Consider the following 23,544-nt stretch of genomic DNA (forward strand, 5'->3'; position numbering starts at 1 on the left):
TTTTTTTTTTTTTTTAAATATTTATTTATCTGAAAGGCAGAGTTACAGGAGAAGCAGAGAGAGAGAGGTCTTCCATCTGCTGGTTCACCTCCCAGATGGCCGCAATGGCTGGAGCTGTGCCAATCAGGAGCCAGGAGCTTCTTCCAAGTCTCCTGTGTGGGTGCAGGGGCCCAAGGACTTGTGCCATCCTTTACCGCTTTCCCAGGCCACAGCAGAGAGCGGGGTCGGAAGTGGAGTAGCTGGGACTTGAATTGGCACCCCTACTGGATGCTGACACTGCAGGTGGTGTTTTTACCCGCTACGCCACAGCGCTGGCCTTGATCTAATTATTTTGGAGAATACTTGGGTTACCAAAATGCAGCAGTGGGGTGTGCCTTTGAGCAGCTGAGCAGACCACTTTTTGCATTCCTTATACATAAGATAGGATCCAGTTTTTAAAATCATAGCAACAGTTGATAAGAAAAACAACAAAAAGGTAATCATTTCCATATGGAAAGAAAAGGAAGAAACCAGTGAGGCTGAAAACTGTCATCTTTCCATATAAAACTAAAAGTCACTTCTAGTAGATTTGGCAGAAAGGGAAAATGTTCCTATTTGTTTCCCAGCGTACGTTTGTTAATGCATTGACTGCGATGTGTCTGATTGAAGTACACCATTTCCCTCCAGCTCAGCTGCCAGTTTCCAAGTCTGTTTCCTCCTGAGTGAAGCCCACATCTGCATATGTCAGTTTCATTAAGCCCGGGATTTCCTTGGTGAAAATTCTGTTACCGCAATTGAGTGAAAAATCTGGGCGAAAGCTCTTCCCATTTTACCGCAGAGCATGTGACTGGCTCCCACCCATCGGTAACTTAAGGCGACAGCTGAACAAAATCGACCCTGAAGGCCCCAAAGAAAACCTGACCAATTTTCTCATACCCGGAACGTTTAAGAAAATCAAAAAAGTGTACATTTCCTTATTCAGTTTTGATCGGTGTTTACCAAAATCCTGATATTTGTTTTTAAAAAGCTGCAGAGTGGAAAATCTTACCCTGTTACAGAATATTCAAAAATAGACGTTCCCCCTGTAGCCTGTGACAACATCTCCCTCTTGTGGTCAAAGCATCCATTTCCAAGATTACATTCAAGTAGAACACTGCAAATTCTTAAAGGTGTGATGTGAAAATGTATTTCCCATTAGTGAATCTTTTTGGAGTAAAGAGAAAAGAATTAGGCCCCTGGGGACAAACAGCAGCGCTCCCTCCCTGGAGAGCTGCAGGATCCCGTCACAGTGTTCCCCAGCTCTGCACAGGAGCACCATCTTACTTTCTTGCAAATAAAATAAATACCAAGTGGATGTCTTCATGGAACACTTGACTTTCCCCACTTCAAACGTTCTCTCTTCAGTGGGCATAGCGAGCAGGATGGAGTCAGCATTCTACTCTGCCTTTTTTCATCCCCAAAAGCCTTCGGGTCCTTTCCCCTTGTCCCCGATCAGAGGTGACAGTAACTGGCAACAATCTGCTCTAGCAATGTGAAACTGTCCAAAAAGTCCTCCTCTTCAACTCCAAATTTTGTGTATTGGTGAATATAGGCTCTGGTTAAAAAAAGAAAAAGAAAATGCGAAATCAGCAATTTCAGTAACTTATAAATAGGCCTTTTCTACTTCATGACCATTTGAAGATCACAGAACCTCTTAAAAGTCTTCCACTTGCTTCTTGGTTTACTCCAAAGATGAATGAACTTGCAGAGGGCATGGCAAACGCTGTCCCGTGCGTGTCCACCAGAGCGATGGGGTAAAGACGCACGCCCACTCATGCTATCTGCCCAGCACACCTTTTTTTTTTTTTTTTTTTTTTTTTTTTTAATATGGAACGCTTCACGAATTTGCGTGTCATCCTTGCGCAGGGGCCATGCTAATCTTCTCTGTATCGTTCCAACTTTAGTATATGTGCTGCCGAAGCGAGCACCCTTTTTTTTTTTTTTTTTAAGATTTATTTATTTATTTGAAAGCCAGAGTTAGAGAGAGAAGAAGCAGAGATAGAGAGAGAGGTCTTCCATCCACTGGTTCACTCCTCAAGTGGCCACAACGGCTGGAGCTGTACCGATCAGGATCCAGAAGCTTCTTCAGGGTCTCCCATGCAGGTGCAGGGGCCCAAGGACTTGGGCCATCCTCCACTGCCTTCCCAGGCCATAGCAGAGAGCTGGATCGGAAGTGGAGTAGTCGGGACTTGAACCAGCACCCCTATGGGATGCCAGCACTGCAGGCAGCGGCTTTACCCCTACGCCATAGTGGCAGCCCCAGCCCAGCACACTTTCAACTGCACAGGAGGGGACTGTATCCAATGCAGACATTACAAGCGCCCAGGAAGTGGATCCATGGCTAGAGACTGGAAACTCCCTCTGCTCCCCAGAACGCGGTGTGTTTCAGGCTGTCTTTAATCTGCACCAGGCCAGCGTGATCCCTCGGTCCCTCCCATCCACTGCAGTGTTCTGAGGCCGGAGAAATGGCATTCGGAGAAAGTACAGAGGGGCAGTGTGTGGCGCAGGGGGCCAGGCTGCCTCTTGGGATGCCCACATCCCATATGAGAGTGCCTGGTTTGAGTTGTGGCTCTGCCACTTCCTATCCAGCTTCCTGCTAATGCACACCCTGAGAAGCAGCAGATGATGGCCCAAGTGCTTGGGCCCCCGCCACCCATGTGGGAGACCCAGATGGAGTTCTGGGTTCCTGGCTTCAGCCGGACTCAGACCTGGCTGTTGGGGGCCGGAGGAGTGACCCAGTGACTGGGAGATCTCTCTCCTGTTGTGCCTTTCGAGTAGATGAATATAAACAAGAAGAAAGACTTTGAGGGCAGACTTGAATTAAAGTGACACATTCATGGCTACTGCCACCTACGGAGAGCAGGAGGAGAATGACACCAGGAAGGATTGCAGGCGCCGGCATGGAGGCCACAGCAGATGGCCGGCACGGGGCAACCACGGCGAAGCCAAGTGGAAGCCTCATTCAGTTCCTGGAGGACTTTGGCCTCGATATCAAGTAGTGGCTGTGAAACCTACTGAAATATTCCTAGTGACAGGTGGACCGGAGGCTTTGGAGGATGGAGTGGATCTGCACTTACCAAGGAAGATCAAGGCCTCTTCACTCGCCCGAGGAGCTCATTTTTGAAAACTATTTTATTGTTCCTGCCTTTAATGACATTTCTACTTTAACTTCATTTTCCTAGAGAACCACTCATTTGGTCAACATCAATACCACACTAACAACGCTGAACAAATTACTGGACGTCAGCCGGCCAGGTGTGCACGAGGTATGTCGGCTGACTGCCTGCCTCACCACCCAGCGCACTCTGTCTCGGCGAGGACCTGGCGTGTATAGGAGGATATGAAGCCTGAGCAGCTGTGTGGCCGCCTTCCCAGCCGGAGTGGCTCGCCCCACGGTGCCAGCGCTGTATTAGCTGCCTAGCATTCGCATGGTTTCCAGACGGATTTTCTACTTACTTCGAAGCAAACATGTTCCATGCTCTGCCGACGATCGTATCGAGTGGCTTCACTAAGAACTGGCTGTTGCTGACCAACGCTGCAGACTTCTCGTATCTTCTGAAGGCTCGCTGGGTTCTCCACACGCTGAAGGCGTCCACGGGCTTTAACCAGGACGTGTAGAGAGCTGGCTCTTTAAAGCCCTCTAGGTAGAAAAAACATAAGCCATTTTTTATAGTGTGAGTATTCCCTGTAGAAACAAACTAGTAAACATACTTCCTCATCCATTTCATCAGAAATCTTTAATTTTTACATTCAAACTAGCTTTTGGATAAGCTGTTCATTTTTATTACATTTAAAAAGTAGGAGTAATTCACACATTCAGAAAAGAATTAAGAAGAAAATTTAAAAGTTACCAGAACAGCTGAAATGCTCAACCAAGATGACTATGAACAGTCTGTTGATCCTCAGCCCTACTTTGTGTGTTTAAACTTTTTTTTAAAGATTTATTTATTTGGGGGCTGGTGCTGTGGCGTAGTGGGAAAAGCTGCCGCCTTCAGTGCCTGCATCCCATATGGGCGCCGGTTCAAGTCCTGGCTGCTCTACTTCCAATCCAGCTCCTGGGAAAGCAGTAGAAGACGGCCCAAGTCTTTGGGCCCCTGCACCTGCGTGGAGTCCCAGAAGAGACTCCTGGCTCCTGGCTTCGCATCGGCGCAGCTCTGAGTGTTGCGGCCATTTGAGGAATGAACCAGCAGGTCCAAGACTTCTCTCTTTGCCTCTGCCTTTCTATAACTCTGCCTTTCAAATAAATAAATAAATCTTTAAAAAAGAAAAGGATTTATTTATCTGAAAGGCAGAGCAACAGACAGATGAGAGACATCTTCCATCCACTGGTCCATTCGCCAGATGGCCACAACAGCCCAGGCTGGGCCAGGGTGAAGCCAGAAGCCAGGAGCTGCATCCTGGTCTCCGCATGGGTGGCAGGGACCCAAGCACTCGGGCTGTTATCCCCTGCTTCCAAGGAACATCAGCAAGGAGATGTATCAGAAGCAGGGCAGCCAAGGCGTGAACCTGGGATACAGTTTTCTCAAGCAGTGGCTTAACCCACTGAGCCAGGATCCCCACTCCAAAATTCTCTTATTTTAGCTGGGTGTTTGGCCTAGTGGTTAAGACATCAGCTAAGACACCTGCATCCCTATCAAAGAGCCTGGGTTCAATTCCCAGCTCCAGCTCAGCTCCTGAATCCAGTTTCCTGCTAATGCAGGCACGGGAAGGCAGCAGGAGATGGCTTGAATGGTTGGGTCCCTGCCACCGCGTGGAAGACCTGGGTTGAATTCCCAGCTTCAGCCTGGCCCAGTCCTGGCCACCATGGGAGTCTGGGAATGAACCAGCACATGGGAATTCTCTGTAACTGTTGCTGCCTCTCTCTGTCTCTGCCTCTAGAATTAAATTGAAAAAATTTTAATTCCCTCATTTTAAAATTCAAAATGGCAAATATAAAGAAAACATAACATGTGAGTGACTTGTAGTGATTTGCTTTTGTTAGTTCTTTGTCTAAGGGGTATTACGGAAACTAGATTGTTGGGTGTTCTTTATATTGCAGCAAAAACTAGCAAAGTTTGTGTGGCTGACGTCATCAGGATAAAATAAACCTGAAGACCTGCTCTAGAAAACAGACTGGACTACTGCTCTTTCAGAATGCTGCCACAGAGACCAGTGGTTGACCCGCAGTTCCTGTTCGCCCCTTCTTCCTTAGCAATAGAACCCCAAACTGTCCCTGTACTCATGGCCATGCATGCAGCTAGGGGTGGCACATGATCAGCCTCGCAGCCACAGGGAGTGAAAGGCAAGGTGATGAGCAAATCCGAAGGCGGTGGCAAGCCTTCTCCTGCTCGTTTTCAAGCAGCTGGCCAGCTGCAGTTCAAGCAGGTGTCTTGGACTGTACAGAGGCGATGACAAGTTAAAGAGAGTAAAACTAGCAGATATTTGGGCCAAACTTTACCTTGTCGAACCACTTCTTCTGTGGTGTCCAGTCACGTACTAGCTGATTAAAACGGTTATGGTCATTACCTTCCTTTCCCTCAGAGTAAATTCAGGGACTTCTTAAAACCACGTTTTCTAGAACGTGCATCGTAAGTCACACGTGACCTTCTGCTCACCCAGATCGGCGCTGTGTGCTTCTTTCCCACGAAGGATGACCAGGTTAGCAATAGAAGTGTTAAAATGCGGCTCCGCACCCACAGACGCTCTGCCCAGGGGAGGCAGCCCTGACAAAGGAGGCCGTACTTGCCAATTAATACCTACCACAAAAATAGGGAAGAAGGAGATTTTATAAATGGCTTGGAGTAAGAGGAGAAAAATGTCTTGTGTATTTTACATAAATTATTATTTGACATGGAAAATTGATTCTTCCTCTAATCATTTAATAATTCTTATTTAGCTAATCTAAAGTGAATCAAAATACTCAATTCTGAGAAAAGCTTGAAATATCCACCAGGGGGTCAGTGCTGTGGCATAGTGGGTAAAGCGGTCACCTGCAGCATCTGCATTCCATATGGGCACTAGTTCGAGTCCTGGCTGCTCTACTTCCAATCCAGCTCCTGGGAAAGCAGTAGAAGATGGCCCAAGTCCTTGGGCCCTTTCAGCCACATGGGAGACCCGGAAGAAGCTCCTGCTCCTGGCTTCAGATTGAGATCGGCCCAGCTCCCACCGTTGCAGCCATTTGGGGAATGAACCAGCAGATGGAAGACTTCTCACTCTCTCTCTCTATATCTTCCTCTGTCTCTCTGTAACTCTGCCTTTGAAATAAATAAATAAATCTTAAATATTCACCAGGCAATATCAAAGGTAGTATGTGTGCATACAATGGAATTCTACTCAGCCATAAAAAGGAACTAAGTCTTGATAAATGCAACAACGCTGATTAATCTAACAAGCATTATGCTAAGTGGAACAATCAAGGCTCAAAAGATTACACCCTGGGGTGGTGGTTGTGGGGTTCAGTGCCTAAGCTGCCACTCAGGATGCCCACATCCCAAATCAGAGTGCTTGGGATTGAGTCCAGCTGCCACATTGATCCAGCTTTCTGCTAATGTGCTTTGTGGGAGGCAGCAGACTGATCGCCAGTGGGTACAACAGAACTTTTCAGGGTGACAGAAATGCCCTATGCTGATTGTGGTGGTGCTTACACATAAGTTTGTTAAATTTTATACAACTGAAAAAGGACGGGGGCTGGCGCCATGGCTCACTTGGTTAATCCTCTGCCTGCGGCACCAGCATCCCATATGGGCACCAGGTTCTAGTCCCGGTTGCTGCTCTTCCAGTCCAGCTCTCTGCTGTGGCCCAGGAGTGCAGTGGAGAATGGCCCAAGTGGTTGGGCGCCTGCACCCGCATGGGAGACCAGGAGGAAGCACCTGGCTCCTGGCTTCAGTTCGGCACAGCGCACCATCCGTAGCGGCCATTTGGGGAGTGAACCAACGGAAGGAAGACCTTTCTGCCTCTATCTCACTGTCTATAACTCTACCTGTCAAATTAAAAAAAAAAAAAGGATGAACTTCAATCTTTTTGTAAAGATTTATTTATTTATTTATTTGAAAGGCAGAGATACAGAGAGGTAGAGGTGAAGAGAGAGAGGTCTTCTTTCATCCGCTGGTTCACTCCCCAGATGGCCACAACAGCCAGAGCTGGGCTGATCCAAAGCCAGGAGCAAGGAGTTTCCTCCAGGTCTCCCACACAGGTGCAGGAGCCCAAGTGCTTGGGCCATCTTCTACTGCTCTCACAGGCAGAGAGCTGGATTGGAAGTGGAGCAGCCAGGTCTTGAACTGGTGCCCATATGGGATGCCGGCACTGCAGGCAGCGGCTTTACCCGCTACACCACAGTGCCGACCCCTAATGTATACACTTTTATGAACACACAGACACACAAAAATATTAAGGGATGGGGGCCAACATTGTAGTGCAGTCAGCGACTGCAAAACCAGCATCCTATATGGGCACCAGTTTGAATCCTGGCTTTTCCACTTTCAATGCAGCTCCCTGCTAACGTGCCTTGGAAAGCAGCAGCAGATGACCCAAATGCTTGGGCTCCTGCACCCACATGGGAGACTCAGATGGAGCTCCTGGCTCCTGGCTTTGGCATAGACCAACCCTGGCTGTTGCAGCCATTTGGGGAGTGAGCCAGTAAATGGAACACATCTCTCTCTCTCTCTCTCCCTCTCTCTCTCTCTTGCTCTCTTTCTCTGTGTGTTTCTGTCTCTGTAATTCCACCTTTAAAATAAATAAAAACATATTTTTAAAAAAGCTTAGCAAAACACTTAAGAGTTGAAAAATTGCAAGATAAAAAGAAAACTAAGCAAATAAGAAAACAGGGAAATTACGGGATCTAAATGAATTATACAGGAAAGGAAAAGGAACCAGAGTACACGACACGGCTGAGCTGTGAACAGCACTTCCTTGGTCATGACACGGTGAAGCTGACGCTGCCTCAGCCAGTGATGGCACTGCTACATGGGAAGGGCGTGGAGACATCAGCGTGCCAGCAGGGCTCAGGGAAGCAGCACGGGAAAAAAGCTCCCCCGTCAGCTTTCATCATGGAAAGTGACGGGTACTACCTAAATAATTTAATACACAGAAGAGTTGTGAACAGCAGTTGTCTCTGGAGGACGAAGCAAGGAAAGGCTGGATACAGTTTTTACAGCCAGCCTTGCAGAATTACTTGACTCTTTAATCCATGTGCATATGTATACTGTAACGCATATATTACAGAATATTGCCTAGCTATTAAAAAGAATGAGGCATGCCCAAATGAGCTGAATGGAAAGGAGGGCCACAAAACACTCTATGTTGAAAAAGAAGTTATAGGCAGGCGCCGCGGCTCACTAGGCTAATCCTCCGCCTTGCAGCGCCAGCACACCGGGTTCTAGTCCCGGTCGGGGCACCGGATTCTGTCCCGGTTGCCCCTCTTCCAGGCCAGCTCTCTGCTGTGGCCAGGGAGTGCAATGGAGGATGGCCCAAGTGCTTGGGCCCTGCACCCCATGGGAGACCAGAATAAGCACATGGCTCTTGCCATCGGATCAGCGCAGTGCGCCGGTTGCAGCGCTGGCCGTGGCGGTCATTGGAGGGTGAAAGGAAGACCTTTCTCTCTGTCTCTCTCTCTCTCACTGTCCACTTTGCCTGTCAAAAAAAAAAAAAAAAAAAAAAAAAAAGAAGTTGTAGAACCAAAACTATGCAGAATGTGGTATCAGTTTTGTTTTTTAAAACTGTTTATATGCAAGAACACCCTCAGACCACTCTCTTTAGTTTTCACATGAATTAATCCAAAGTAGCCCCAATAAATTGATTAGTAAAGTAGAATTTTAAAATGTTTTAAGTGAAACAATAATAAGCAAGTAAAATCATTATTTAGCTTGGATCAGAGGGCCTAGTCAAAAGCCATGGAAAAATTTCCCCAGACCTTACATTTTAACCCTGAAACTGCCAGCAGCACCCTGCTCAGCAGTCGGGAACTAATGACTTGTATGTGCCTGCCATTGCCCTTTTTATGAAAGGGATGCCTACCAGTTAGGACACGAGAGTATGGGGACAGAAGAGCGCCAACCCACACTGCTCCAGAGAACAACATTCTGCACTTGAGCTCACGGGTACAAGCTTTGGGGGTTGTGGTGGGAATGGGTGCGTTTTGCTCAGGAAGACCTGATTCATAAGGGGACAGAGGGTGGAGGATAGCGGGCAGCCTCCAACAGGAGCCCGGCTGATCCTGGCCTGCTGGTATGTGGGTCCCTCCTGGTATGCAGGTTCTTGGGTTGTCCACTCCCGCACTGGGTAGGGCTGACCTTGATAACCAAAGGCTGTTGCAGCAGTGACAGTGTGTGAGTGTCACTTCTGCCTCGCCACCTCTTGGATCACTGTTCCTCCCGTTGCTACAACACATGGAAACAGACATTGCTGGTGGTCTCGGACAGGAGGCTGGTCTTTAACCAGAGCAGTCTGATTACACAGGAACAGTTATAAAACTGGGTCCTCTACCTGGTTTGTGCCAGAAATATATAATTTGTATATATGTTCAAACTCTATAAATGTGAAAAACTATTGATACCCTAAAGTCCCACATGGGAAAATAACTAAGCAAACTGTGGCTTATTGACCTAAGAAAGCGCTGAGTCTCACACTGCCCGGATGCATGCTGAGTCCCTGGGATGTTAACAGGTACTGCTAGAAAAACAAGTACCGCAGCCAAAACACTCAGGAAGCACTACTTTAAAAGGTAAACTTTCAACTGATCTCCAGTTTCTGGCACTGTCATCTCAAATCCATATGCTATGACAAGTAAATGCAGAGAGAATTCACTGTTGCAGTACTGAAGCCTACATTATTTTACCTTGTGGTAGGAGGTATGCTGCTAAAATAGTACGCAGTGATTTAGTTACACATAGCAGTGTATTGGGACTTTCTCCCAAATCCCACTAAGCCAAAAGGGATTTTCTTTTTGTTGTTGTTTTTAAAGATTTATTTTTTATTTATTTGAAAGGCAGAGAAATAGAGGAAGAAAGAGAGAGCGCTTCCATACACTGGTTCATTCCCCAGATGGCTGCAGCAGCTAGGGCTGAGCCAGGCTGAAGCCCGGAGCGTCTTCCAGGTCTCCCACAAGGGGACAGGGGCCTAAGCACTTGGGCCATCTTCCACCTCTTTCCCAGGCACATTAGCAGGGAGGTGGATGAGCAGTAGAGCATCTGGGACTCGAACCAGAGTCCATGTGGGATGCTGGCACTGCAGGTGGAGGCTTAACCTGCTATACCACAATGCTGGCCCTAAAAGGCGATTTCTTAAAAAGGTACACACACACACACACACACATCCTCTGCTGCCCTCTCAGGCACTTTAGCAGGGAGCTGGATCAGAAGCGGAGCAGCCAGGACTCAAACTGGTGCCCATCCAGGATGTTGGTTATTTCAGGTGGCGGTGGCTTAACCAGCATGCCACAATGCTGGCCCTCCCTGTACTCTTTCTTAGGAAGCTCCTGAAGTATATGGTCCATCAATATGAGGAAATAAACCAACAAAGAGGAAGATTTGCAATCTAGCAGACAGAGGATATAATGCAAAATGGAGCAGAGAGCCAGTGCTGGCTTCTTACTAAGCCTGGAACAGAATGAGGGTATCCCAGAGGAACGTTCCCAACCAGATGATGAAGGTTAATAGGTTAAGGGCCAGTACTGTGACATAACCAGTTAAGCCTCCACCTGTGATGCCGGCATCCCATATGGGCAGCAGTTGGAGACCCAGCTGCTCCACTTTTTTTTTTTTTTTTTTTTTTTTTAAGATTTATTTTATGGGGCCAGTGCTGTGTGGCGCAGTGGGTTAAAGCCTGGCTTGGAGTGCTGGCATCCATATGGGTACTGGCTCGAGTCCCAGCTGTTCCACTTCTGATCCAGCTCTCTGCTATGGCCTGAGAAAGCCGTAGAATATGGCCCAAGTCTTTTGGGCCCCTGCACCCATACGGGAGACCCAGAAAAAGCTCTGGGCGCCTGGCCCAGACCCAGCCGTTGTAGCCATTTGGGGAGTGAACCAGCAGATGGAAGATCTCTCTCATCTCCTTCTCCTCCTCTCTCTCTAACTCTTTCAAATAAATTTTATTTTTTTTATTTTTTTTATTTTATTTTTTTGACAGGCAGAGTGGACAGTGAGAGAGACAGAGAGAAAGGTCTTCCTTTGCCATTGGTTCACCCTCCAGTGGCCGCCGCGGCCGGCACTGATCCGATGGCAGGAGCCAGGTGCTTATCCTGGTCTCCCATGCGGGTGTAGGGCCCAAGTACTTGAGCCATCCTCCACTGCACTCCCTGGCCACAGCAGAGAGCTGGCCTGGAAGAGGGGCAACCGGGACAGAATCCAGCGCCCTGACCGGGACTAGAACCCGGTGTGCTGGCGCCGCAAGGCGGAGGATTAGCCTAGTGAGCTGCGGCGCCAGCCTCTTTCAAATAAATTTTAAAAAAGTAATAGATTACCTGATGGATCCAAACATGTTGAGATTCATTCATTCTTATGGAAGTTTTGGAATAAATTAGTGACAGGTGCAGAGAGTATCAACCAAATAAATATAATTATTAAAAGTTATAGGAGGAATAAAATAACCTGTACATGAAATAAAATGTAATCTGTGTACATAGTACATGGCTTGGCTGGGAACAGTATTTACAAAGAGTAAGTAAATCTGATCTGAAAGCATGCGTGGTAACTATGGTGGGAGAATAGGGGGGAGATGACTGTGAGACAATGCATAATATCTTAAACTGCAAAATTAAACAAATAGCAGCACACACAGGATATTTAGAGATATGGAGCCAAATTCCAGAAGAAAGAGTTGAAAGCCGTGTCATCTGGGCATTGTAGGGCAGGGGGCTGCTGTTTCTGTTATTCATTTATAATGGACAACTATTTTAATTTTTTAGATTGAGATATAATTTATAGACAGGGCAATTGCTGTGATTTGAACAAGATTTGGCTCCTTGATTCATGCAGACATTTAAACTCCTAAGTCATAAGTTAATGGTATTGGGGCCAGTGCTGCGGGGCAGCAGGTTAAACCATAATGCCAGCATCCCATATTGAAGTACTAGTTCTACTCCAAGTTGTTCTGCTTCCATTCCAGCTTCCTACTATTGTGCCCGGGAGACAGCATTAGATGGCCCAAGTGGAAGATCAGGATGGAGTTCTAGCTCCTGGCTTTGGCCTGGCCCAGCCCTGGCTGTTGCAGCCATTTAGGGAGTAAATCAGCAGATGGAAGATCTTTGCTTCTCTCTTTCTCCCCATCATTCTGCCTTTCAAATAAATATTTAAGCAAAAGCTATCAAAAGGGTGGAGCATTGATCCAGTTATGGTATCTGAATGGGAGGCCTTTGGGAAGTGACTGGATTGGATTAGGTTGCTAGGGCAGAGCCTCTAGGAGCCAATCATAATAAGGAGAAACCAGACGGATACAACAAGCACTCTCTGTTTGTGTGTGTCTGCTTCCTGGCTCACCATGTGATCCCTCCTCTGTATTCACTCCACAACCCACCACCCTCAGCAGACACCAGACCAATGGGGCTGCCCCAGTTTGGACTGTGAACCTCCAAAACCATAACCTGTAATAAACTTCCTTCCTTCACAAATAGCTTCTCTCAAGTGTTCGTTATAGTGCCAGAAAGTCAACTAATACAGCAGTATGGGTTTAAGTATAAACTTACATGCGTTTTAACTCTTTGACTTTTAAAACTATCTTGAGGGGCCAGCACCGTGGCTCACTTGGTTAATCCTCCGCCTGCGGTGCTGGCATTCCATATGGGCTCTGGGTTCTAGTCCTGGTTGCTCCTCTTCCAGCCCAGCTCTCTGCTGTGGCCTGGGAAGGCAGTGGAGGATGGTCCAAGTGTTTGGGCCCCTGCACCTGCATGGGAGACCAGGAAGAAGCACCTGGCTCCTGGCTTCAGATTAGCGCAGCGCCGGCTGTAGCAGCCATTTGGGGAGTGAACCAATGGAAGGAAGACCTTTCTCTGTGTCTCTGTCTCTCTCTCTCACTGTCTATAACTCTACCTGTCAAATAAATTTAAAAAAATAAATAAAATAAAAAAAACTATCTTGATATATTACTTTGATTAAAAGAAAATAGACATTTGAAAAAACATACAGCACTCATCTGAAATACCTTTTAATTTTTTTTTTCTTTTAAAGAACTATTTACTAATTTGCAAGGCAGGGTTACAGAGACAGAGAGATCTTCCATTTGCTGGTTCACTCCCCAAATGACTGAAACAGCCAAGGCTGGGCCAGGCAGAAGCCAGGAGCCTGGAACTCCGTCTTGGTCACTCATGTGGGTGGCAGGGGCCCAAGCATTTGGGCCATCCTCCACTGCTTTTTCAAGTGCATTAACAGGAAGCTGGATCGGAAGTGGAGCAGCTGGAACTCCAGCTGGCTCTCACATAGGATGCCAGCATAGCAGACAGCAGCTTAACTCCCTGTGCCACAATGCCAGCCCCTGAAATACCTTTTGGTAATGAAACTATAAAGTAATTAAGAAGCCCTCCTGGTGGGTATTTGGTGCAGCAGTTAAAACATTGCTTGGAATACCCATATCCCATGTTGGAGTGCCTGGTTCAAGGCCGGGCTCCTCTGCTCCTGATCCACCTTCCTGCTAATTTGTACCCTGGGAGGCAGTAGATAATGGCCCACATACTGGATCCCTGCCACCAATGTGAGAGGCCTAGACTGAATTCTAGGATCCTAGCTTAAGCCCTGGCCAGGGTGGGTATTTGAGGAATGAGTCAGAAGATGGAAGATCTCTTTCTGTGTGATTCCAACTCTTAAATAAAATGAAAAAAAAAACAAAAAAACAAAAAACAAAAAAAAAAACAAAGCCCTCCCCATGTCCTCTTAAGTTTCTACAGGAGCCTCCCTGGCTTGAAAAGGAGCAATTATTTCAACTGGCCTAAGCTGGTTTATATTGAGAGCTCCAGGACAGACATTTTTCCCAGTTTGTGGGCTGCATATTCTTAAAATAACCTTTACCTTCTTCCATTTTCGCATTAGAAATGAGCATCTGTCTCAAATGCTTGAGGAGGCCGGCCCAAGTAAATGCGCTGTACGCCAATGAATTTTCTGGCATCTGAGGAATGTTGCGAATGCCTAGCATCTTGAATTCAGGATGGGGCACTAAATTCTCCATCAAGTCTCCTGTAAAGAAAAACAAAAAAGATCTGAGTGAGATCTTTTCATTCCACACTACTGCTGTTGATGTACGTCACAACTGTGATTTGATGATTTTCCAAGCCAAATGTGTTTTCTTCTCTAAGGCTAGAATTGTTTAAAATAAAATTGCAGAGGCAACATCTCTAACAGACCCATCTTCGCTTCAATTCAGCATGGGTAAGAAAACACATTGTGCACAGAGGAAACAGGAAAGTAGAAACTGAGTAACTGGAAATGTGAAATAGGTCGCTAACCCCCAGAGAAACAAAGCAAGTATGAGAACTGATATGCTTCGCTTCTCATTCTGTGTTCACCATATATTCCTTGAGGAATTTTCCTAGAGCTTTTATTTATTTTATCTGCTTAAATGTAATCAAAACCTGTTAATCTTTAAAAAAAAAAAATGGGGCCAGTGCTGTGGCGCAGCAGGCTAATGCCCTGACGTCGGCATCCCATATGGGTGCTTGTTCGAGACCCCGCTGCTCCACTTCCGATCCAGCTCTCTGCTATGGCCTGGGAAAGCAGTGGAAGATGGCCCAACTACTTGAGTCCCTGCACCTGCGTGGGAGACCTGGCGGAAGCTCCTGGCTTCGGATTGGCGCTGCTCCGGCCGTTGCGGCCAATTGGGGAGTGAACCATTTGATGGAAGACCTCTCTTTCTCTCCCTCTCTGCCTCTCCTCTCTCTGTGTAACTCTGACTCTCAAGTAATAAAAAAATAAATCTTTAAAAAAAATAAAGATTAGCAACTCTAATGACAAGTATGTGATTCTCTTTAGAACTTTTATTTGTAATGAAATAGAATTAAGGAGAAAGGCTAATTTGCTTACATTCACAGCTGTTTTATATATTTACAGAAAACACCTATAGGAGAGAAAAAACTGTCTTACCATAAACTTTATAACATTGACTGTAAACTCATATCCCCTGTCCTGAAGAAAAGAACAAATTTTGACACAAACATCTACAAAATGCTGAACAAATGGGCTTATATAGTGGATTCTCCTCTACTTGTTTTTTTTTTTTTTGTTATTTATTTATTTTTTGTTTGTTTGTTTTTAAAATATTTATTTGAAAGGTAGAGTGACAGAGGGAGAGGGAGACAGAGAGACCTCCCACCCACTGGTTCACTCCTCAAATGCCCACTACAGCTGGAGCAGAGCCAGGCTGAAGCCAGGTGCCTGGAACTCCATTCAGGTCTCCCACATGGTGGCAGGGACCCAAGGAACAGGCAATCATCCACTGCCTTCAAATAAGTTAGGGGAGCTGTATTGGAAGGAGTGGCTGCAACTTGAAAGGGCACCCTGATATCAGATGCAGGCATCCCAACCAGTGGCTTAACCAGTTGTTTACTTTTCTGGAAAATACTTAAGAGTTGAATTCTATTGTATAGCACGAGTAAATATACAACAGTCAGCAATTAACCCCTGAGCACTAAGGCATGAATTCTTAATTATTACAACCTGTTCTCTAGTTGTTGTTGTTTTTTAAGATTTATTCATTGGGGCCAGCACTGTGGCGCAGCACCGCCTGCAGTGCCAGCATCTCATATGCTGGTTCTCATATCTCATAGCCGGTTCGAGTCCCGGCTGCTTCTCTTCTGATCCAGCTCTCTGCTATGGCCTGGGAAGGCAGTAGAAGATGGCCCAAGTACTCGGGTCCCTGCACCCTGTGGGAGAACTAGAGCAAGCTCCTGGCTCCTAGCTTCAGATTGGCCCCGTTCCTGCCATTGCAGCCATTTGGGGAGTGAACCAACAGATAGAACTCTCTCTCTCTCTCTCTTTTGTCTCTCTGTAACTCTGCCTTTCTTTCTTTCTTTTAAAGATGCATTTTATTTTATTTGAAAGTCAGAGTTACACAGAGAGAGAAGGAGAGGCATAGGCCGGCACTGCGGCTCACTAGGCTAATCCTCCGCCTTGCGGCGCCGGCACACCAGGTTCTAGTCCTGGTGGGGGCACTGGATTCTGTCCCGGTTGCTCCTCTTCCAGGCCAACTCTCTGCTGTGGCCAGGGAGTGCAGTGGAGGATGGCCCAAGTGCTTGGGCCCTGCACCCCATGGGAGACCAGGAGAAGCACCTGGCTCCTGCCATCGGATCAGCGCGGTGCGCCGGCCGCAGCGGCCATTGGAGGGTGAACCAACGGCAAAGGAAGACCTTTCTCTCTGTCTCTCTCTCACTGTCCACTCTGCCTGTCAAAATAAATAAATAAATAAAAAAGAGAAGGAGAGGCATAGACAGAGAGAGAGAGAGGTAGCTTACCTGCTACACCACAGCACTGGCCCCATAACTCTGCCTTTCAAATAAGTAAATAAATCTTAAAAAAAACAACAACAAAACAAAACAAAACAAAACACAAAAACCTTAAGAGGGGAAATACCTAGTGGATTTCTTCTGTAGTGAGATGAGCCTTCTGCAGAGTAAGTGGGCTGAAACACACTTCCCAGCTGATGAGCAAGGACTTGGTTGATATCGCTAAAGGAGATCTGCTTGATATTCATGAGTTTTGCACAGATCTTATGGACAGCATCGTTCTCATGAACAAGGAGGGCATCTGAAGATCGGTACAGGTGAGAAAGAGTCAAAATGGAGTTGTAGTTCTGCACAATCACCTGGAGAAAGAAAAGGTGAGAAATAAGAAAGGCAGGAGAGAACAGTGGTGAGAAAGGATTGTTCTAGAGGCTTTCATTCTAAGTTCAAATCCTGGCTCAGTGGCTTTCTAGCTGGGTCACCTTGGGTTAGTTATTTAATAGCTCTAGGCCTCACTCCCTCATTTGTAAAATGGTCATAAGGATTTTTTTTAAAGATAATTTTTTTTAAAGATTTATTTTATTTATTTGACAGGGAGAGTTACAGAGAGAGACAGAGACAGAGAGAGAGGTCTTCCATCTGCTGGTTTACTCTCTGGATGGCCTCAACATCTGGAGCTAAGCTGATCTGAAGCCAGGAGCCAGGAGATTCTTCCAGGTCTCCCACACGGGTGCAGGGGCCCAAGGACTTGGGCCATCTTCTATTGCTATCCCAGGCCACAGCAGAAAGCTGGATCAGAAGAGGAGCAGCTGGGACTAGAACTGGCGCCCATATGGGATGCCGATGCTTCAGGCCAGGGCATTAACCCACTGCGCCACAGCACTGGCCCTGGTCATAAGGATTTTTAAAAAGATTTACTTATTTATTTGAAAGGAAGAGTTATAGACAGAGAGAAAAAGGAAAGGAGAGCTAGATCTTTTTTTTTTTTAAATATTTTATTTATCTTATTTGAGAGGTAGAGTTATAGACAGTGAGAGGGAGAGACAGAGAGAGAGGTCTTCCTTCCGTTGGTTCACTCCCCAGATGGCCACAATGGCTGAAACCAGGAGCCAGGCGCTTCTTCCTGGTCTCCCACGTGGGTGCGGGGGCCCAAGGACTTGGGCTATTTTCTACTGCTATCCCAGGCCATACCAGAGAGCTGGAATGGAAGAGGAGCAGCAGGGACTAGAACCAGTGTCCATATGGGATGCCGGTGCCACAGGCAGACGATAGGTCTTTTTTTTTTTTTTTTTGACAGGCAGAGTGGACAGTGAGAGAGAGACACAGAGAGAAAGGTCTTCCTTTGCCGTTGGTTCACCCTCCAATGGCCGCCGCAGCCGGCGCGCTGCGGCCTGTGCACCGTGCTGATCCGATGACAGGAGCCAGGTACTTATCCTGGTCTCCCAAGCACTTGAGCCATCCTCCACTGCACTCCCTGGCCACAGCAGAGAGCTGGCCTGGAAGAGGGGCAACTGGGACAGAATCCGGCGCCCCGACTGGGACTAGAACCCAGTGTGCCGGTGCCGCTAGGTGGAGGATTAGCCTAGTGAGCTGCGGTGCTGGCCAAATAAATAAATCTTTAAAACAAAATAAAGAAGTCTCCTAACAGCACATTTCTCAGAACACATCGCTGTCACTAAGTGATGTGACTGTCCAATATCACATAGTCACTCCTGATGTTGTAACAAAGTTTCCAAAGAAAGGATGGGATCAGTCTCAACCACATTTTTACACTGCAATGAAAACAAAACATGAAAACTTTCAATTAACATTTTCATACCTCACCAGTTCCATAAGGCCATATAATCTGATTCATTCTCAAAGAGTTTGAGAATTCATCTTGTAAATTCTGTGTAATGAAGGCTCCAAGCCCTGATCCTGTGCCCCCAGCCATACTCATTATGATGAAGAAACCACTCAAAGAGTCACATTTCTCCACTTCCTTCTGGATTAGGTTCATTATTGATTCCTGATGCCTGGGTCCGTGAACAGAGTAACTGTGCAATGGCAAAAGAAACAAATGACACATTTCAATTTAACCAGAGAGGTGTTAGGCCAATAAAATGACTTGGACAGAGGCTCTTTCAAAGCTATGGAAGTGGAACCGGCATTGTAGCAGAGCAGGTAAAGCTGCTGCTTGCGACGCCAGCATCCCATATGGGTGCCAGTTCATATCCTGGCTGCTCTATTTCTGATCCAGTTCCTTGCTAATGTGCTTGGGAAAAATCAGCAGAAGATGGCCCAAGTGTTTGAGCCCCTGCAACCCACATGGAATACCTGGAAGAAGCTCCTGGCTTCAGCCTGGCCCAGCCCTGGTGGTTGAGGCTATCTGGAGACTGGATTTCCCAGTAGATGGAAGATCTCTCACTCTGTCTCTCTTTCTCTCTCTTTCTGTAACTCTTTCAAATAAATAAATAAATCTTAAAAAAAAAAAAAAAGATATGGTGGGGCTAGCATAGTGGGTAAAGCCGCCATCTGTAGCACTGTCATCCCATATCGGTACCAATTCAAGTTCTGGCTGCTCCACTTCCAATCCAGCTCCCTGCTAATATGCCTGGGAAAGCTGCAGAGGTTGGCCCAAGTCCTTAGGCCCCTGCCCCACGTGGGAGACCCGGAAGAAGCTCCTGGCTCCTGGCTTCGGCCTGGCCCAGCCTGGGTTGTTGCAGTGATTTGGGGAGTGAACCAGTAGATGGAAGATTCTCTCTCTCTCTCTGTCTCTCCTTCTGTCTCTGTAACCCTGCCTTTCAAATCAATAAACAAACCTTAGGGGAAAAAAAGTTTACATAAAAAAAAAAAAAAAGCTATGGAAGTGAACTATGATGAAAGGTACCCTGATTGGCAAAATTTAAAATATACAAATTAAAAATATTTAAAAGGCAAATAGGACTACTAGGAGAGTGAATTTAGCTGGAGCTTTCAATTGCCAGGTGTTTCTACAATTTTTTGAGACAACATAATATTCAGTGTTCACAGGAGTAGTCCTAGATCAGTGTTTCTCAAACATTGCTGCACATCAGAGCCACCTGGGGAGCTCTGAAAAAAAATCCCATCCGCTGGGCTTCCCCCTAAACCAATTGATTCAGAATCTGGAAGTGAGCCCAGGCATCAAAGTTTTCCAAAAGAACCCTAGGAAATTATAATGTGCAAGAAATATAAGAATTACTTCCTTGTAGCACTCCCTATAATTGGACTACCTGCCAGATAAGGATTTTACAATGGTAATAAGCTAATTTACTCATTCAGGAATTTAAGTTAATTCGCAGCAGCAGGTCAGTAAGATGGAAGAACCTACTGCAAGGGTTCCTTGGTTTCATCATTTCCTGTACCTGAAGTACAGACAGAGACAGAATAAGAGTTTCTTCTGGGTGAAGTCAAATTCTAAATTTAAAAGAGCAATTGCAAGGTTATGCACTCAGTCTATCAGCTGCGCAACTACACTGTTAGTTGACTATGCAGCTACATTGAAACTGAAATTATGAGGAATTATTCTTACCCATATGCCCAGTTGTTTCCAGAACCTTGTTTTTGACAGAAGCATGAATGCTGACCATACTTCCATCTTCCAGACTGGGCAGCCTTTGACAGTGTTTGATTAATAACTTTAGGTTCCATGTCAACGAGTACAGCCCGGGCAATTGGAACTAGAAAGGGAAACAAAATCAAAGAAAAAACAATATTTCCTACATCTTATTTGAGTAACTCAGGTCAGAAGCAAATAGGTCCAGAAAAAAACATCCAGGGGGTTGGAAATTGCTTAGAAAGCTGGGGACAGCAGGAATATATACGCATACTCATAGAGCCCAGCACCCTGCTAGGCAGGTGAATCACTAAGGGCCAATATGATGACTTGGATCAGGTCTACAGACATCTGTTGAGTGCTTACAATGTGTCCTGTGCTGGGAATACAGCGATGAAGACAACATCTCCAGCCCTACATAACATATGCTATGATCCATACCAAAGGAGCAGCATACTCAGACAAAATGCTGTGTGCATAACGTGTGGCTCTAAATTGTTGGAACAGAGGATGAAAAAGAAATGATGGACGGGATGCAAAGCAGGCTGGACTCAGATCGTGGAAATTCTTGTAGACAACGAATTCAAGCTAAAAGGCTTGAATCTGATCTATTAGGCAATAAGCCACTGAAAATGTCCAAGTACAGGAAGAATAGTCAGATGTCTTTTTTAACACAGTGTAGAGGACGGATGTGACAGATCTAAGATTCCAGGCAGAAACAAACCAGAAAGTGTCTTGAAACAGTCCAGGCAAGAGAGGACAAGAGCAGAATGAAGACAGAAAGGGGAGAAGAGCTGCAGGAGATATATAGGAGGTACAATACGCAGATTGTTTTTTTCCTGGATTTTTTTTTTCAAGGTTTATTTTACTTATTTGAAAGGCAGAGTTACAGAGTGAAAGGGAGAGACAGAGAGAGCTCTTCCATCTGCTAGATCACTCCCTAAATGGTCACAATGAGTAGGGCAGGGATAGGCTGAAGCCAGGCGCCTGGAACTCCATCCAGGTCTCCCACGTGGGTGGCAGGGGCCCAAGCAGTTGAACCATCTTCTGCTGTTTTCCCAGGCACATTAGCAGGGAGCCTGATAGGAAGTGGAGCAGCTGGAACTGGAACTGTTGCTCATGTGGGATGCAGGCATCTCAGGAGGCAGCCTAACCCGCCGTTCCACAACGCCAGCCCTAGTAAACAGCTTCTGGTGTATGATGGTATATGAGCAGTAAAGAACACAAGTTTAAAGGAAGGATAGGCCGGCGCCGCGGCTCACTAGGCTAATCCTCCGCCTAGCGGCGCCGGCACACCGGGTTCTAGTCCCGGTCGGGGTGCCGGATTCTGTCCCGGTTGCCCCTCTTCCAGGCCAGCCCTCTGCTGTGGCCAGGGAGTGCAGTGGAGGATGGCCCAGGTGCTTGGGCCCTGCACCCCATGGGAGACCAGGAAAAGCACCTGGCTCCTGGCTCCTGCCATCGGATCAGCGCGGTGCGCCGGCCGCAGCGCGCCGGCCGCGGCGGCCATTGGAGGGTGAACCAACGGCAAAGGAAGACCTTTCTCTCTGTCTCTCTCTCTCACTGTCCACTCTGCCTGTCAAAAAAAAAATAATAAAATAAAATAAATAAAGGAAGGATAACAAATGCTTTGGTATGGAAATTCTGGGTTTGAGGCTCACACAGGAGAGGAAGGGGAGACATCCATTAATCAGTCTGCAGTTTAGGAGAGAGCTGGGTTAAGTCAATGGTGTAAAAGAAAAGACAGCAGATTAGGAGACTCCAATGTCTCCGAGAGCACTACACAAGAGAGGGCAAAGGAGAGCCCACAATGCAACCACTGGGGGAAAAAGTTAGGAAGTTAAAGAGAAGGAGTTTCAAGGAGAGGGTTTCATAATTAATGCTATCAAATCCAGCAGAGAAGGCAAGTGAGTTACAGGAAACAGCAGTTATGTCTGGGAATTAGGAACACACTGGGAACTCTTCTTAGACTATTCAGTGGTGTTATGGGTCAGATGCAGAATTGCAGTTGGTCCAGCAGGATTCTCCTTTGAGAACCTTGGATGAGAAGTTAAAGAGATAAGACAGAAGAAGAAATCTGTAGTTGAGAGATAAGTTTTGTTTGTGTGGCTTTAGATTGGTGAGATCTGTTGAGGAGGAAAATGCCACTGGATAGGCAAAGGTGGTTACCATAGAAACAAGTGCAAAGTCATCTCCCAGAGCAATGAGAAGAGAGGGGGTTCTGATACCTGCGTAGGGCCTGGTTATGTCAGGAGCAAAGGAGAGGACAGTGGACCACACATACCTCCATTCTCCTCCTCACTGAAGAACCTTTCTTTGCAAGATGCTTGATATGCCTCATTCTCTTTCTTAGAGCAAAAACCCTGGGAACAGTGCGAATCGCTGAACAGAGCATCAAACACTTCAAAACCAATCTGATTGCCACACTGGCCGAGTTGCACTGTCACTATTGACATGCTGAGCTGCAAACGAAGTCTGTTCCCTCAAAAGAATGAGCAACCTGTAATAGAAAAGATACAGGCTTTGAAAACCACCAAATTACTAATAGGAAAAAAATACAGTGCCGTATGTGCTAATTATACATCAATAAAAATAATTCCAAAATGCCATATATCATAGGTATATGGCACTGAAAACGAAAAATAATTATGCTGCCTAAGGGGCCAGTCATTCAAGGAAGTCTTACTCTTACCACTGCAGATAATTTGGAGGTTTGTAATATGTTTTTTCTTAATCCACTCACACCCAGATCAATAGTTCCCAAAATCCGATTTGGACTTAAAACTATTTTCCTAAGCATGAATTTAAAACAGAAACCAAAATGAATGCTTGTTGAAGGAATCAGCAGGACACACTCCGCACCACAGAAGCATCAGGAGGTAACCCAACAGTTAACGTGCATTTCCTCTCTTCTAAATAGCAAGCCACCTCTCTCCACCTTTCTGGCCTGTTAGCTCAGCCGGACTTACAGGGAAGATTGCAAGAAAGAGGGATCTTGGAGAACGAAGCGCAGATGACGGATTAGAACAGGTCTTCGTGGTGCTTAACAAAGAAAAGAGATGATTTTTGATAAAGCCCGCACCCACGTCGGGTCTAGGCAGCACCGGGTCACAGTGATAGCCAGACTCCAAACTTAGAATTTCAAACCCGCAGAGTAGGCACTGCCCTAATTTTACAGATAAGACGACTGAGGCTTCGAGAGCTCGTGAGCTCGTGAGACTTTCCCAAGGCCACTGATCTGGTAACCAGCAAAGCCAACGCGCTTTTTCCTCGCGGGTCCCAGGAACTCCTACTCACTGACAGCCCCGGGACCGCCGTTTCGGCGCCGTTCAAACTTCAGAGGCCCCGCCTCTTCGCTATGCGCATGCTCACTTTCAGCAAGGAAAAAAAAGCCACTAAGAACGAATGCGCATGTTCCACAAACGAAGAGTTTTGTGTATTTTTTCCCCTATTCATAGAAGGTAATTACGCATGTTCAATTTCAATTTATCAACTTCTGATAAGGTACGCATGCTCACTGTCCATCAAATGCTCTAGCCCACAGTGCGCAGGCGCCAGTCTCCAGCCACGGCTTCAACTG

General features: G+C 46.4%; 1 protein-coding gene and 1 non-coding gene across 4 annotated transcripts; both read right to left on the bottom strand.

Moving 5' to 3' along the window:
- On the bottom strand, positions 1-23,504 carry TUBD1 (tubulin delta 1). Of its 3 annotated transcripts, none has more exons than XM_002719254.5 (9): positions 22,934-23,504; positions 22,249-22,464; positions 19,944-20,091; positions 18,231-18,447; positions 16,542-16,773; positions 13,989-14,153; positions 5,613-5,753; positions 3,475-3,658; positions 1-1,573 (listed from the first exon to the last, which is right to left on the bottom strand). In XM_002719254.5, the coding sequence occupies exons 2-9, from the start codon at positions 22,418-22,420 to the stop codon at positions 1,471-1,473; spliced, it is 1,362 nt and encodes a 453-aa protein (XP_002719300.2). In that variant the 5' UTR covers positions 22,421-22,464; positions 22,934-23,504; the 3' UTR covers positions 1-1,470. The 3 variants fall into 3 exon arrangements, with proteins under 3 accessions (XP_002719300.2, XP_051680697.2, XP_051680698.2); XM_051824737.2 differs by having other exon boundaries at positions 23,262-23,392; XM_051824738.2 differs by lacking the exon at positions 5,613-5,753.
- Positions 1,840-1,946, bottom strand: LOC138846355 (U6 spliceosomal RNA). Its single transcript, XR_011383837.1, has one exon. It is a non-coding gene; the product is annotated as a U6 spliceosomal RNA (small nuclear RNA).
- Positions 23,505-23,544: the final 40 nt, after the last annotated feature.

The sequence above is a fragment of the Oryctolagus cuniculus genome, chromosome 17, assembly GCF_964237555.1.
Source record: "Oryctolagus cuniculus chromosome 17, mOryCun1.1, whole genome shotgun sequence".
In the NCBI taxonomy this organism is placed as follows: Eukaryota; Metazoa; Chordata; class Mammalia; order Lagomorpha; family Leporidae; genus Oryctolagus; species Oryctolagus cuniculus.